Genomic DNA, 16,280 nt, shown 5'->3' on the forward strand with positions numbered 1-16,280 from the left:
GCCCCAAGCAGTGCCTGTGGGGTGAGTCTAGGCATGAGACATGGGCACTCCCAGGCGTCTAGTCACAAGTACCCTGACCTGCATATACCTATGTGGATCTGGCATCCAAGGGCGGGACTTGTGAGTGTTTCTGACCATGAAGTAGAAATGAGATCAGGCTTGGGGAATGTCCCAGATTGCTTAGAGGACCCTGGAGCTTTGCTGGCCGGAACAGGAGCCCACCCCAGAGCCAGCAAGTCCTCGTCCTGAGACAACTGCCAACCCCACCCCAGCCATCTGACTATGAGTGGGGGAAGGCACAGGACCCTCAAGGGTCTCCTTGGCTGGGTTTGTGGTTGGACCAGAGCTTGGAGAGCGGGACTGGGCACCGTGGGCTGCAGGCTTCCTGGGCTGTGTCCTGGAGAGCCACCCAGTGTGGCTGAGGTCAGTGGGGGTCTGGATAGTTAAGGGATGGGGCATCTAAATTAGGTGGGACCTCTGGGGGTCATCCCATGAGGCTTAGAGCTGGGATGTGGAAGGCAGGAGGGAATAGGAGCCAAGTGGAGGCCAGCAGGAGGTGAGGCTTCCAGGTTGCAGGGTGGGAGAGTTAGAAGCCACTCCATGCACCTTCCTGCCCTGTGGTCCCCAGAAGCCTGTAGGGCAGGTATCATAGGAAGTGGTGGTCACCTTTCTGAGGTGTCTGCTGGATCTATGTGTGAGCCTCCATTCCTCCACCTCTTCTGGGTCCCTTCTCTGCCTGCCACTGTGCCTATGAGACTGCTCATCCTGAAGGCATCTGGGAGAGGATGTCCCAGCAATGGTCAGCTTGAGCCCAAAGTCAGGTGGCCACACATCCCCTGGATGCAAACTGCAAGGGGAAGGAGTGAGGAGCCTGTGTCAGAGTTGGTGTGCAGAGTCCTTTAAGTACTGACACTGGGACAGTCACACTGGGGGCGTGTCTATACTGCCACCTCCCTCCCTCCCCCCTCCCTCCTTCTGCTGGGGGCCTTTTCCTGTGTTGGAGACTTGCCCGCCAATGAGGGCCAGGCCTGTCACGTGGGTCTGACAGCTGGGGAGGGGGTGGCCCTGAGCAATGTGGTCCAGAGACAGCCAGCACCAGGAGCTGCAGGGTTGAGACCCCCAGGCCTGCTGTTCATACCCAGGGCTGCTGAGACTGGCTCCACCATGTTCTCTAGGAAGAAACGAGAACTTATGAAAACCCCCTCTATTTCCAAAAAGAACCGCTCGGGGAGCCCCAACCCACAGTCTTCCTCAGGGGTGAGTGGAGCACAGAACGGGTGGGGACCTAGGATGACACTCACAGTCTGTGGTCACTGCTGGGCACAGGGCGCTACTACAGCACCATGCTGGGCCCACGTCGGGGGACCCGTACCAGCTATAGTCCCCAACAGGCAGGGTGGCAGACAACATGGAGAGACCTGAACCTGGGGGTCCGCTTTACGGTAAGGGTGGCCTTGGGTGGCCACCAAGTCACCCATCTTTACCAGGAAAGAACATTATCTGGTCAGTGGGTGGAACTAGTACTGGAGCCTAGTGATGGGTCTGAGACTCTGTAAGATGGGGTTTGGGCAATTTAAGGTTCTGGAAGCCAATGGGGAAATGGGCATGGGATTGGGGTGCAGGGGTCTCTGAGTTTTTCCAGGACCTGAATGTGCCTGCTGAGTTTGGGCTGTTTGTGACATTTATGGGCATCTCTACCAGGTCTGGGGGTGTGCTGGGACTCAAGAGCCTGACTCCGGTCTCAGGAGTTATCCATTTTCTGGAAATTGGGCACCCATGGAGGAGTCTGGGGGTGGCTAGAAGGCAGGAGACCCACGAGGGCCCTCCCCACCCCCACCAGGAAGTGGGGTGCCCCCTCCCTCCTGTGCCTCCACAGGCCCCGCCCCAGGCTGTGGTTTGGGTAGGGACGGTTGTTTGTGAAAGCTAAAGAGAAGAGGATGTTGGGTAACAGGTATGGGGGGGGGGGCTTCCAAATCTCTGCCCCCTGACCTCTGACCCCCGTGAGTAAGTTCTGGGGAAACTGAGGCAGTGTCTTGGATGAAGGATCCCCCTTGATTCTTCTCCCCTATACCTTCCCAGGAATTACCCAGGAAGGAATGTGCAGAGGCCCCCTGCCTGGAACCACCAGCCATGTCCCTGTCCACAGGCGCCAAGGCTACAGGCACACTCAAAAGACCCACCAGCCTGAGCCGCCATGCCAGTGCCGCCGGCTTCCCACTCTCGGGGACTGCCACCTTGACCCTGGCTCGGGGATATCGAAGCCCCCTGTCTGCTGCCAGCCCCACAGAGCTTCCCAGCGAGGGGCCTCTTCCCGATGGTGTAGAAGACATCTCAACTCTGTTGGCTGACGTGGCCCGCTTTGCTGAGGGCTTGGAGAAACTCAAGGAGTTTGTGCTGCGAGATGGTGAGAACCCCTGACAGGCACAAACAGGAGACAGAAACACGCCTTTCATCTCAGCCCCTAGGCAGGAGGCGCCCTGTGAGCTCCAGGGCAGCACGGCCTACACTTGAGTTCCATCGCAGTCAGCCAGAATTACACACTGAGACCCCACCTCAAAAATAAAAAAAATTAAGAAGAAAAGGGAGGAACATGAGGAGGCTTCAGATAAGATGCAAGGGGAGAAGGGCATGTGTCAGGTACGGTTCTGAGGGATGTGTAGGAGTTTGAAGGCATTCCCTGACCTGTAGGGTGAATGTCTTAGGCATTGCTCGGAAACATAGAAATGGAGATTGTATCTAAGGATGTGTGAGAACAGATGGCTGCAGAGGCTGAAGGACCCTGGGTGCAATGCTGTGGGTCCTGCGGAACACGGAAGGTGTCAAGGCAGAGGACCCATAGGGAGTAAATGGCCTGAGACCTATTGGTTCCGTTTTCTCTTGCACGCGGTTGCCGAAGGTCTGTTTCCTCCAGAGTTATTTTCACCTCCTTCCTGTTTGTCTCCAGCAGCCTAGAGAGATGGGTCAGGCACCAGCCTCAGAGCACCCCCCTTGCTCCCCGGAAACCACATGTCAGCTCTGTGCCCAGTGCTCAGCCCCACTCCCCCTCAGCCACCCCACCCACAGACACAGGGAGATGGAGGCCTGGGCCCCGCCCCACCGAGGGGCCTTCCAGGCCAGCTGCCTGGAGAGGATGGGAGCCCCTGGGGTTATCTGGTCTCCGGGGCGGAGGCTGAGTGCTTTTCTGGGGAAGCCCTAATCTCCCCTTTCCGTACCCAAGCATCCTTGAATGCTGGCCTGGGGACGCGGGGGCGCCGGCTGCTGTGACCCCAAGCCTTACGGGCTTGGGACTGGGTTTCTCTAAACAGGCCAGGAGCACAGTGCGGGATAGTCAAGGTGCATTTGAAACAGAAGCTGGGGTTGGACACGGGTCCCCGCAAGGCCCTTTCTCTGGAGCCTTCTCCTGCTCTGGCCTTCCAACTCTGAACCTTAGTTTCCCTGCAAACCCCACGCTCATTCCAGTCAAATTCCCTTGCGCCGGCCTATGGAGGTATAGGGGGTGGGGTTATTCCCAGAGAGAGGCGGGACCTGAGGACCGGCCTAAGCCGGTTTGGCTGTTGGCCATCGCTTGGGGGACCCCCCAGACGCCCAGGACTCAGGTCTCTGGGCCTGGCGTCCGTCCCTCCCAGCATCCCTGAGCCATGTGTGTCTGTGGGACGTTGCACCCAGTGCCGGACCACGGCCTCCGGCTCTGCCAGGCAGGGGTCCCAAGGCGAGAGGACAGACAGCGCAGGGCGTGGCTCCCGCACCCAGGGCCGGGACCCGCGCCCATGGTGCCCAGGGCCGCTGCACAGCTCCCAGGAGTGGCCAGGGACTCTGCGCTCCTCTGGGCTGCACCCGCAGTACCGCGCTGCACTGCGTGCCTGCTCCACGTCCCAGGAGGGGGCGCGGCTTCCCAGCCAGCGTCCTGGGGACTCCTGGAGCCAAGTCTGCCTCCCGGACACGGGCTCAGGTTTTAGCCACAAAAATGTGGAGGGAATCGCCTCCGGGCTGGCATCCCCCCCGGGGCCTTGGTGCCTGCAGAGGTCTCCGGTCCTCAGTGTCCTGTCATCTTGTCCAGGGGCTTGTGCTTGCCCGCGATGTGCGGCAGGAAAACCAACAGGCAGAAACTTCTCCTTCCGATTTTGGACATTTGAGGATGGAGGCTAGAGGACTGTGATATATAACAGGCCTGTCATTCCAGCCTCGGGGGGCAGAGGCAATTTGAGTTTGAAGTCGGAGGGTCTGGGTCTCACAGGGAGACATTGTTAATATCTTGTTCATCAGATAGGACTACTGTCCTCTCGGCGCTGACGCCTTCCATGGCTCCCTATTCCGCAAAGGTATAATGCAGGCAGTGTCCTTCCAGGGCTATTGAACTGGGAAAGCCATGTGACTGGGAAGGCAAATGACTTTACCTCTTTTGCTTTGTTTGGTTTGGTTTATCAAGACAGGGTTTCTCTGTGTAGCCCTGGCTGTCCCGGAACTCACTATGTAGACCAGGCTGGCCTCCCCAGAGCTGGGCACGACCACCGCCCAGCCTCACACCCACATCTGCAGAAGAGGGAGGTGATGCTACCTCCCTCCTGGTGCAATATCAGGAGAGAGTCCTGTTCACTGCTGCCTCAGTTTCCTCTGGAAAGCTGGGAAGACGGAAGCCAGTCCCTCCCTTCTCACTCATGTTCACTCTGCCCCCAGACCTCCTTGAGGCCCGCCGGCCGCTGGCCCATGAGTGCCTGGGTGAAGCCCTGCGTGTGATGCGCCAGGTGATCTCCAGATACCCACTTCTGAACACCGTGGAGACCCTCACAGCTGCTGGCACTCTAATTGCCAAGGTCAAAGGTCAGCACTGTGGGAGGACTTCCCAGAAGAGGGAATATCTGTAGTGGGATTTTGAAGGATGCATAGGCCTTTGACAAACACCTCCTGCCTCTTGTCTGCCCTCAGCCTTCCATTATGAGTGCAACAATGAATCAGATAAGAGAGAGTTTGAGAAGGCTCTGGAAACCATTGCTGTGTCCTTCAGCTGCACGTGAGCTCAGGGGGGGCCTATGGGGGCAGAGTGGGGTCGGGAGTATGGTTCATGGGCCTCTGGAATGACACCCACGGCCCCCATGCCCTGCAGTGTCTCCGAGTTCCTTTTGGGTGAAGTGGATAGCAGTACACTTCTAGCCGTGCCTCCTGGGGACCCCAGCCAGGTGAGCAGAGGGGTCTGTCTGTCTGTGGGAAGGAAGGCCATCTCCTGCAGGGTGGGCTCCTGGTCACAGAATTGCCCGGGATTTCTGAATAAAAAACAAACCTGCTTGACTTTACCTCCTGGGCCATGGGGAGCCATAGAGGGTGTTAGGACAAAGAAGGGGCAAGGCAGAAGTCTGTCTTGGAATGAGATTTCCTTCATCACAGTCCATGGAGAACCTTTACGGACCCAGCAGCGAGGGGCCCCCACCCAGTGTGGAGGAATGTGAGGAGGGTAAGTGCCTTCTGGGGTGTAGGCTGGGAGGTGGGAGGCAGCAGGGACTTAGAGGGGAGGGGTGGGGCCATCAGGACTGAGCGCTGCCCCCTGCCACTGCCCCCTGCAGGCTGCCTGCCCCCAGAGGAGGTGGACATGCTTCTCCAGCGCTGCGAGGGGGGTGTGGACGCTGCTCTGCAGTACGCAAAAGACATGGCCAAGTACATGAAGGACCTCATCAGCTACCTGGACAAGCGGACCACTCTGGGTGAGGGAGAAGGAGACCCTAGGACAGGTGGGTGGGGTCTGCGGGGGGCCATTGCTGAAGCCTCACTCTGAACTCCCCTCTCTGGTAGAGATGGAATTCGCCAAAGGTCTACAGAAGGTTGTTCACAGCTGCAGACAGAGCATCACGCACGAGGTGGGCTGGGCTGGGATAGGCTGGTGGGGAAGAGGGATATTTGAAGGGTGCATAGGAGTTGGACCACCGGCTAATGATTTCTGTTGGATGGCATGCCTGCCTGGTGCCAAGAGTGGCTCAGGGTGCTGGGACCCCCTCAGTCCCAATCCTTGTGACCAGCCATCTTGTGCCATAGCCCCACATGCCCCTCTTGTCCATCTACTCACTGGCCCTGGAACAAGATCTGGATTTTGGTCACGGCATGGTGCAGGCAGCGGGTACGCTGCAGACCCAGACATTCATGCAGGTAGGTTGTGCCCCAGGTGAGGTGGGATGTCCCTCACCGCCGCTGCACTCACAGTCCCTGTCTCTGTCACTTAGCCCCTGACCCTGCGGAGGTTGGAGCACGAGAGACGAAGAAAGGAGATCAAAGAATCTTGGCACCGAGCGCAGAGGAAGCTGGTAGGGGCGGGGTGGCAGGGGCAGGGTGGGTCTGTGACCAGCACACCTCTGCTACAGTGCACGTTCCCTGTTCCCTGTGCTTGCAAGGAACTGTCCCTCCTCAGAGTCCCGCAGCTCAGCAGGGGGTCCTCAAGAGTCCCATACACTGTCAGCTGTTCAGAAATGGGAAGGGAAACTGAGGCACAGTCTCAGCCCTGGTACACACTCCATTGATCCCATTATTCTTTGGAGTCATTTAAAGGCATGTAGGTGGGCTCAGTGGGGAAAGTACCTGCCAGGAAAACTTGGGGACCCAATGTGGTCAGCACCCACATAAAAGCTAGGCATGGCAGTGTGGATCCAAAACCCCAGCACTGGGGAAGTGGGTTGGGTGGATCCTGGGGGCTTGCTAGCCGCTAGCCAGACAACCTAACTGAATCTGGGTTCAGTGAGAGACCACATCTCAAAAAATAAGGTGGGGGATAGGCATGGTGTCACACTAATCCTAGCACTTAGGAGGTAGACACAGGTGGATCTCTGAGAGTTCGAGGCCAGTCTGGTCTATAGAGTGAGTTCAGGACAGGTATGTAGAGACTCTCTTTCTCTCTTTCACAAAAGACTATCAGATTTTAATTTAATTCTCTTTTTTTGGTTTCTTCGAGACAGGGTTTCTCTGTCGCTTTGGAGGCTGTCCTGGAACTCACTCTGTAGACCAGGACACACACACACACACACACACACACACACACACACACACACATATATATATATATATATATATATATATGTCCTTCATCTTGGTGGCATATGCCTTTACTTGCTAAGCCAGTGGTTCTCAACCTAATACCTGCAACCATAAAGTATTTTCATTGCTACTTCATTGCCATAATTTTACTGCTGTTATGAATCCTAATGTAAATACCTGATATGTAGGATATTTGATATGGGACCTCTGTGAAATGGTCCCCTAGCTTTATTCTGATGTTTTTGAGAGAGGGTTTCTCTGTGTAGCTTTTACTGTCCTGGAACTCATTCTGTAGACCAGAGAACTCACAGAGATCTGCCTGCCTCTGCCTCCAGAGTGATGGATTAAAAGCGTGTGCCACCACAGCCCAGCTTGAGGGTTACATCCCAGGCTAAACTTGAGCTCTCCTTCTGAGACCCTGACATCTCTCACCTGGAGCCCCTGGCTTTCCTGTTTAGGTTTCTGTCTTTCAGGCTGTGGGGTGTGGGCTCCCACACCCAGACCCGTTAGTTTGTGACTCAGTGCTTCCGGCCACCCCAGGGTGCTTGGCTTCCTGCCTGGGCGGCTCTGTGTTTTCATCTGTAAGAAAGGAAGTGAAACCTTCTGAGACCTGGCTGGGGGTGGTGGGGTAGGGAATGACTCAGTTTGTGTTTCTGTTCATCTCTGAATTGAGCCTCGGTTTCTCTGTGTGATCCCATTGCACATGTTCCCAAGTGTCTCCTGTCAAGGCCCCCTGCTGAGTGGGTGGGAATGTGGGGGTTCCTGCTGGTGAGGAGGGGCAGAGGGAGGCCCAGCCTGGAGCCTCTATTTTCTCCCGTAGCAAGAGGCAGAGACCAACCTGCGCAAAGCCAAGCAGGGCTATAAGCAACGCTGTGAAGACCACGACAAAGCCCGGCTCCAGGTGGCCAAAGCCGAGGAGGAGCAACAGGGCACGGGACCAGGAACGGGAGCTGCAGCCTCCAAGGCTCTGGACAAGAGGCGGCGACTGGAGGAGGAGGCCAAAAACAAGGTGCCCAGCTGCCATCTCCAGACCTGTGTCCTTCCCACCACCTATGCCCAGCTCTCTATTACTGTTTGGACAGGGTTTCTCTGTGCAGCCCTGGCTGTCCTGGAACTCTCTCTGTAGACCAGGCTGGCCTTGAACTCACAGAGATCTGCCTGTCTCTGCTTCCCGAGTGCTGGGATTAAAGGCGTGTGCCACCAACACCCGGCTCTCTTAATTTTTGACTGTACTGATAATGGACCTCTGGTTCTTTCCACTTGCAAGACAAGTGCTTGGCTTCTGAACCACGCCCCCAGCCCATCACTGGGGAATTCTAGGAAGGGGATCCACTCCTGAGCCACACCCTTGGTCTTCTTACGATTTTTCTAGAGACAGCCTCTCTAAGTTTCCCAGACTATCTCTCAGCCTCCCTATTACTGTGGTGACAGTTCTGCCCAGTATGCGAGTCTCTCCTGGGGTTTCTGTGTCAAGACCCTCACTAACCCCATCTCCTCAGGCTGAGGAGGCAATGGCCACTTACCGCACATGTGTAGCAGATGCGAAGACACAGAAGCAGGAGCTAGAGGACACAAAGGTGACAGCTCTGCGACAGATCCAAGAGGTCATCAGGCAGAGTGATCAGACCATAAAGTCGGTGTGTGGTGGGCACTGGGTGGGCTGGGCTTGGGGAAGTGGGGGCGATGGGCTGTGTTTGGTGTGGCAGGGGGGTGATTCTGGTGTCGTCGGACAATGGGTAGGTGTGTGGGGCAGGGCAAGAGCCTTTTGCAGTAGCAGATGGTCCCAGCAAGGATTTGTCTAGTCTGACAAGCAGCATACATAGTACAGCAGGGTCCCAGCACACCTAGTCCGGTCATGAGAGGGTGTCCTGGGGCTGAAAGCCTAGACAAGCGCCGCCCCTTGGAGTGGCGGGACTTTGGGCTGGGGGCTGGCCTGGGTGTTAGTCCTTTAGGGGTTAAAGTTTAGTAGATGGGGCAGGCAACAACAGGTAAAGTGCCCTTCGGAGGGTCTGGTGGGTGCTGTCCAATGGTTTGGGGACAGAACAAAGAATCTTGCCATTGGGACTGGGGACTGGGCTGTGGGAGGGACTTGCTGATGTGGGCGTGGCTAGCGGCGTAGCCCCGCCTCTGATTTGGCGCGTCCCCTGCAGGCCACCATCTCCTATTACCAGCTGATGCACATGCAGACAGCTCCACTGCCAGTGCACTTCCAGATGCTCTGCGAGAGCAGCAAACTGTATGACCCGGGCCAACAGTATGCATCGCACGTGCGCCAGCTGCAGCGAGGCGAGGAGCCGGATGTGCGCTACGAGTTTGAGCCTCATGTCTCTGCCAGCGCCTGGTACCTCCGCAGGGTGCAGCCGCACACTTGCAGTGGGTGTGCGTGGTAGGGCGCAGGTGTGGGTGTGGGGTCCTTTCACACCTCTCTCTACCACCAGGTCCCCAATCATGCGTACACGGAAGGGCAGCTTCAGCCCCGGGGACGCTGCAGGACCTGAAGCTGCTGGCAGTCTCCCCGAGGAAGGTAGCACCTCCGAGGGGGCTCCCGGCAAGGACCACAGGGGTGAGTGTGAGCAAGTGCCCGGTGGACGCTGCATTCTGATGGCCCCTGCTTCCTGGTTTGCAGACATTCTTTTCTCATCCTTCTCTCATACTTCAGGTGGCCGTGGTCACCAGGTACACAAGTCTTGGCCTATCTCCATCTCAGACACTGAAGTCAGCCTGGATGCCAGCTCAGGTGAGGGGGCACCTGAGTACATGTCACACAGGGGAGTCCCTGTCCTGACCAGCCTGGCTTCAGTTTGTAACACCCTGTTTCCCTAGTAGGGGACTTTAAGAAGTTCGATCGAACATCGTCTAGTGGGACCATGTCATCCAATGAAGAGCTCGTAGATCAGGAAGCTGGCTTGGTGACCTCACCCTTTGATTCAGGTGAGGGACCCCCAATGGGACCAGGGCAGTGGAAGGAGTTTGAACATGATTTGTCCAGCTGGCCTCTTACTGCATCGTGATGCTGGCTTTTCATCCTGCCCACAGCTGACCTCAATGGCATGGACCCTGAATTGCCTGTGGCCGTGCCCAGCGGACCCTTCCGCCATGTGGGACTGTCCAAGGCGGCTCGCACACACCGACTTCGGAAGCTACGTACACCAGCCAAGTGCAGAGAGTGTAATAGCTACGTGTACTTCCAGGGTGCTGAGTGTGAGGAGGTGTGTGGGGACCTGGAGCCCTGGGCCTGGGTGTCCACAACAATGGGGACTGAAGCTCTATGGATAGCACAGGGGCTGGCATAGCACGAACAGAGAGCTCTGGACTCCGTCCCCAGTACCACAAAGGAGGCATGGTGGTCCATGTCTGTCATCTCAACTCTTGGGAGGTGGAGGCTGGAGGATCAGGAGTTCAGGGTCATCCTCAGCTACATAGCAAGTCTGAAGCTAGACCGGGCTACATGAGACCTGTCTCAGAAAGATCAGAACTAGCCGGGCGGTGGTGGTGCACGCCTTTAATCCCAGCACTCGGGAGGCAGAGGCAGGAGGATCTCTGTGAGTTCGAGACCAGCCTGGTCTACAAGAGCTAGTTCCAGGATAGGCTCCAAAGCCACAGAGAAACCCTGTCTGGAAAAAAAAAAATCAGAATTGCTGGGTGGTGGTACCTTTTAATTCCAGCACCCTCGAGGGGCAGAGGCAGGAGGATCTCTGTGAGTTTGAGGTCAGTCTAGTCTACAGAGCAAGTTCCAGGACAGTTAAGGCTTCACAGAGAAACCCTAATTGAAAAAAGATCAAAGTGGACTGTAGAGGGCTGGGGAGGGTTTAAGTCTGACAAAGTCAGGAGGATTGTCCCGTGCAAAGGCCCTGGGATTATGGAAGAAGGCTGGAAGGGGGTCCTGGCCTTTACAGTGGGCATCTGGATGAGTCACATTTTGCTGTCTTCAGTGCTGTTTGGCTTGTCACAAAAAGTGTTTGGAGACTTTGGCCATCCAGTGTGGCCACAAGAAGCTTCAGGGCCGCCTGCAGCTGTTTGGACAGGACTTCAGCCACGCAGCCCGCAGCACCCCTGATGGTGTGCCCTTCATAGTCAAAAAATGTGTCTGTGAGATTGAGCGGCGGGCACTGCATACCAAGGTGAGGGCTGGGACAGGACTCGGAGGACAGGGAGATGGTACAAGGGCAGGCTTGAGAGTGACTATTGGCTCCCCAGGGGATCTACCGGGTCAACGGCGTGAAAGCACGCGTGGAGAAGCTGTGTCAGGCCTTCGAGAATGGCAAGGAGCTGGTGGAGTTGTCTCAGGCCTCGCCCCACGACATCAGCAATGTCCTAAAGCTATACCTGCGGCAGGTGAAGGAATAGGGATGGACAGGGGGTGTGGTCTCGGAGGGGCGTGGCCAAAGTGGAGCAAAGCCTGGGTCTTGACATGGGGGAGTCGGGCTTCTGTGGATGGACCCCTACTGTGAGTTTGGGGTGAAGGTGGGATGTATGGGGAGGGGTTGGGTGGTATTGCAGGTAGGAAAGGGTCACGTTCTTTGTTAATAGGTGTGGCAAGAGCTGGGTGGGTGTGGCTATGAAGGCAAACATCTACAGGGGCCTACCAGCATCTGTGCACTGGATTGGGGGCGTGGCCTGGGGATAGCTAGGAGTAGTAACGGTCCCTAGCATGGTGGGCGTGGTCAGAGCTAGGCAGGGGCCCAAATCAGGGTCTATAGCTAGAGGTGGGTGGTCACGGAGGGGCGGGTACAGGGATGGGGCGGGGTTAGGCAGTACAGTGGGTGGGCTCTTGATCTGGTGGGCGTGGCGAGGCGGATAGACCTGGCCTTGGCGGGTCTGAGACCAGACTGACACAAAGCCTTAAGGCCATAGCGGGTGGCCCCTATTTCTGCGTGCCCACGTCGGGTGCTCACCCTTGCTAGGCTGGGCCTGGGACCTCTGTCTGGATATGTCTCCCTGCAGCTGCCGGAGCCCCTCGTTTCTTTTCGCTTCTACCATGAGCTGGTGGGGCTAGCCAAGGACAGCCTAAAGGCCGAGGCTGAGGCCAAGGCGGCCAGCAGAGGCCGGCAGGACGGGTCCGAGAGTGAGGCTGCAACCTTGGCCATGGTGGGCCGCCTGCGTGAGCTCATGCGGGACCTGCCCGCCGAAAACCGAGCCACGCTGCTGTACCTGCTGAGGCACCTGCGAAGGTGAGGGTCCCGGTGGGGAGCAGAGCAGGCTGGGAGTCCCTGGCGCCACCCACTCACATCCCTCTCTGGCTGCTCCCCACCCCAGGATCGTGGAAGTGGAGCAGGACAATAAGATGACCCCTGGGAACCTGGGCATCGTTTTCGGGCCCACGCTGCTGCGGCCGCGGCCCACGGAAGCCACCGTGTCCCTCTCCTCCCTGGTAGACTACCCGCACCAGGCCCGAGTCATTGAGACGCTGATCGTCCACTACGGCCTAATCTTTGAGGAGGAGCCAGAGGAGGCACCTGGCGGCCAGGTAAAGCGGGTTGTGGTGGTGGTGGTGGTGGTCCTCAGATACAAACAGTGATTGGAGGATTCTGGGTATGGCTCAATACCAGAGGCACTGCGTTCCCTTCCTAGCACCAATAAGCCAGGTCACCGTGTGGGCCTCTCATCCCAGCACTCAGAGGTGGAGGGAGGACCAGGAGTTTAAGGCCATCCTCGGCTACAAAGCAAGTCTGAATCTAGTCTGGACTACATGAGAACCTTTTGTGTCTGTATCCAAAAACAAAAACAAAAAACAAAAAACAACTTTAATTCCAGCACTGGGGAGACAGAGGCAGGCAGATCTCTGAATTCCAGACCACTCTCAACTACATAGAGAGTTCCAGACCAGCATGGATACATAGTGAGACCCTGTCCCTAAAAAGTAAAATACATTAAAAAATAGTTCTGCCCGGGCATTGGTTGTGTTTTTTTTGTTTTGTTTTTTTGTTTTGTTTTGTTTTGTTTTGTTTTTTTGAGACAGTTTCTCTGTGGGTTTGAAGACTGTCCTGGAACTAGCTCTTGTAGACCAGGCTGGTCTCGGACTCACAGAGGTCTGCCTGCCTCTGCCTCCCAAATGCTGGGATTAAAGGGGTGTGCCATGGTGCTGGAGAGATGTCTCAGAGGTTAAGAGCACTGACTGCTTTTCCAGAGGTTCTTCCTGAGTTCAATTCCCAGCAACCACATGGTGGCTCACAACCATCCGTTATGAGATTTGGTGCTCTCTTCTGGTGTGCAGATGTACATGGAAGCAGAATGTTGTATACATAATAAATAAAATCGTTTAAAAAAAGGGGGGGTGTGCCACTAACACCCATCGAGAGATCTTTCAATGAGGCATGGACGGGAGCTTTGTGAGAAAACTGAAGGCCCAAAGGCCCTGTGGCCATTCCTCTCTGTGTCCAACTATCTCAAGTGGACAGGTGCCACAGGCTGGCCAGAACTCACAGCAATCCTCCTGCCTTAGCTTCCATAGTGCTGAGTTGATAGTCACATGTTACCATCCCTGACTTCAAGTCCTTGGTATCTCTGGGATTCCCAAGAGCCAGGGACACTGAGGGTGAAGCCGACCCAGGTGGCTCCATGTTGGCAGCTGGGCTTCTTTGGCCAGAACCACAGGGCAAGTTGATAGATTTAGCATTGCCTTTGGGCATTTGTTAGTGCATAAAGTATTGGCTGGTGAGGTGACCCAGTGGATAAAGATGCTGACTCTCAAGCCTGAGGACCTATCTGGGTTCAATCCCCAGGATGCACATGATAGAAGGAGAGAACTGAGTCTTGTAAGATCAGCCCTTGTCCTCTGGCCCCCACACACATGTGCCTTCATACACACACACACACACACACACCTCCACATATGCACCACCTAATTTAAAAAATAAAAGTTAGCTGGGTGTTGGTGGCACACACCTTTAATACCAGCCCTCGGATCTGTGAGTTCGAGACCAGCCTGGTCTACAAGAGCTAGTTCCAGGACAGCCTCCAAAGCCACAGAGAAACCCTGTCTTGAAAAACAAAACGACAAAAAAATTAAAAGTTAACAAGGTGGAAGGACTGGAGATGCAGGGGCTCAGCTGTGAGGAGCACCAGCTGCTCATGCAGAGGACATGGACTCTGCTCTCAGCTACCACAAGGCGGCTCACAACTGTCAGTTTAGTTTTGGGGGATCTGATGCCCTCTTCAGGCTCCAGATAGCACCAGGCATACACACAGGCACACAGTACCGACATGTGTGCACAGGCAAAATACCCGGACACAAAGATTAAATAAATAAATTTACAAGATGGAAATGGAATTGGGGCATACTGGAGCCAGCCCACCCCTAACACCTTCTCACAATGCAGGAGGGGACGTCCACCCAGTGTGCCCTGCTGGAGACGGCTGAAGGCCTGGTCTTCCCCCTGCAGGAGACAGAGGATGGAGGCCGTGGTGAGTGGCGGCAGACCCTGACTAGTGGGTGCAGGCAGAGAACTCAGGCCTTGTCACTGTGATGATGCGTAGTCCACATAAACTGGTGGCTGTCTACCCTAGGGAGGGGATAGAGGGTTGAGGGCCTGTGAGTGTCTGTGAACCCACAGCAGGGCAAGTGGAGAGAAAAAATGGGCTGGGGAAGGTCTTGGAGGCCAAGGTGGCTGAGCTTGGTCACAGGACCAGTTTCTCCTCTCTTTCTCACTGTGTCTCTGCGTTTTTGACTTCACCTCCTTCTCTCTGCCTCCCCTCCTCTTGGCCACAGAATCCCGAGTGGCATCCAATGACTCAGACTCCGAGCTGGAAGAGGCTTCTGATCCCGATCCCCTGTCCTCCTCTGATGCCAGCGCCCTGCACGGCCTCAGTTTCCTGGAGCAGCCTGAAGCCCAGGCAGGTGTAGAGGAAGGTCCCCAGAGCCGCAGTGGCAGCGAGGAGCAACTGGAGGGTGAGGACGGAGACCTGGGTCAGCAGCTGTGTTCCTTCAACAGCAACCAGTCAAACAACACAGCACTGGCCCCTCTGCCCGCCATGCGGCTCCGAGGAGGTCAGATCACAGGTGACAACAGTGGAGACCGGCGGCCACAATTCGTCTGAGCCGGGTGATGATGGGGACTGTCAACCCACTGCCAGCCACTCTGAGAGTCATTAAGGGCCCTTGACTTGGGGGGTTGGTTTCCCACAACCCTGAGAAAGATACTCAGGGCCTCTGACACTGCCATGTGGCCTGACTCTACCGGACATTGTTCCCAGATAGAGTTGCCTGGCCTTCTTGTGCCTGTGCAGATGAAGCAGCTGAATTCCCATGGTACCCTCATCTCCATCCTGGGGTACCCATCAGCCCGGGCTGCAAGCCACACCCCTCTCTGGATGTGTCTGGATGGCTTAGAGGCCATTCAGGATCTGTGTAGTGGGTGCAGGCCTAGCTTCTGTGTGAGAAGCTGAGCGTGAGTCTTGCAGAAGTCAGGGTATGGATAGATGGGTGGGGGATACACAGTCGGCCTCTCCCAAGGTGCAGTGGACAAAAAGAATTTTTTACATGTACCCCCATTTTGCTTAAAATAAACTTCACCAACAGGCTCAGTCTATTGTCATTCTCAAATGGGGTCTTGCTTTGTAGCCCTGGCATCCTGGAGCTCCTCCCTATGGTGACCAGGCTGGCCTTGAACTCTGCCTACTTCAGCCTCTTACTTGCTGGGATTAAAAGTGTTCACCACCACACCCAGCTGCATTTTATTTCATTTGTTTAAGGTTTTTCTTTTTTTCTGAGACAGGGATTCTCTGTGGCTTTGGAGGCTGTCCTGGAACTTGCTCTGTAGACCAGGCTGGCCTCAAACTCACAGAGATCCGCCTGTTCCTATCTCCCGAGTGTTGGGATTAAAGGTGGCATGTTCCACCACACCAGGCTGTGCACTTCAGCGCGCCATGTGCCTACAGTGCCCACAAGGTGAGAAGAGGGCCTCAGATCCCCTGGGCTGCAAATCAGACCTGGGTCCTGTGCAAGAACCCGGACCTCCATGTCAAACCCATCTTCCTTGGGCTGTTTTCTCAGTCAAGCAAGGTGGCAGGTGGCAGCCCAGGCTGTGGGGACCACCCAGTGACAGAAACTGTGGGGAGGCATTGAGCCAGTCAGTCCTGAACACATTTGTGTGACAGTTGCCGGTCACTTGGGGCAGAGTTGCCCGAAAGTGTATGGGTATGTTTTATTTTACCTTTTTCTTTTTGAGACAGGATCTCGGAGGCTGGGCTTGCACTTGCTGTGTAGCCAAAGAAGACTTTGAAGTCCTGATCTGCTGCCCCCCCCCCCATCTCCAGAGTACTAGGATGAC

At 55.9% G+C, this 16,280-nt stretch overlaps 1 protein-coding gene across 1 annotated transcript; it reads left to right on the forward strand.

Annotated features, from left to right (window-relative positions):
• Positions 1-1,091: 1,091 nt before the first annotated feature.
• On the forward strand, positions 1,092-15,534 carry Arhgap45 (Rho GTPase activating protein 45). Its single transcript, XM_027419416.2, has 23 exons — positions 1,092-1,257; positions 2,080-2,404; positions 4,675-4,818; positions 4,924-5,008; positions 5,102-5,174; positions 5,380-5,446; positions 5,556-5,693; positions 5,782-5,846; positions 6,022-6,132; positions 6,207-6,287; positions 7,832-8,020; positions 8,511-8,648; positions 9,162-9,352; positions 9,450-9,574; positions 9,671-9,748; positions 9,838-9,942; positions 10,048-10,220; positions 10,944-11,132; positions 11,209-11,346; positions 11,956-12,182; positions 12,268-12,478; positions 14,331-14,415; positions 14,720-15,534. Exons 1-23 carry the CDS (start codon positions 1,165-1,167, stop codon positions 15,046-15,048), a joined length of 3,360 nt encoding a protein of 1,119 aa, XP_027275217.1. The 5' UTR covers positions 1,092-1,164; the 3' UTR covers positions 15,049-15,534.
• The last annotated feature ends 746 nt before the right edge of the window (positions 15,535-16,280 follow it).

The sequence above is a fragment of the Cricetulus griseus genome, chromosome 5 (assembly GCF_003668045.3).
Source record: "Cricetulus griseus strain 17A/GY chromosome 5, alternate assembly CriGri-PICRH-1.0, whole genome shotgun sequence".
Lineage (NCBI taxonomy): Eukaryota > Metazoa > Chordata > Mammalia > Rodentia > Cricetidae > Cricetulus > Cricetulus griseus.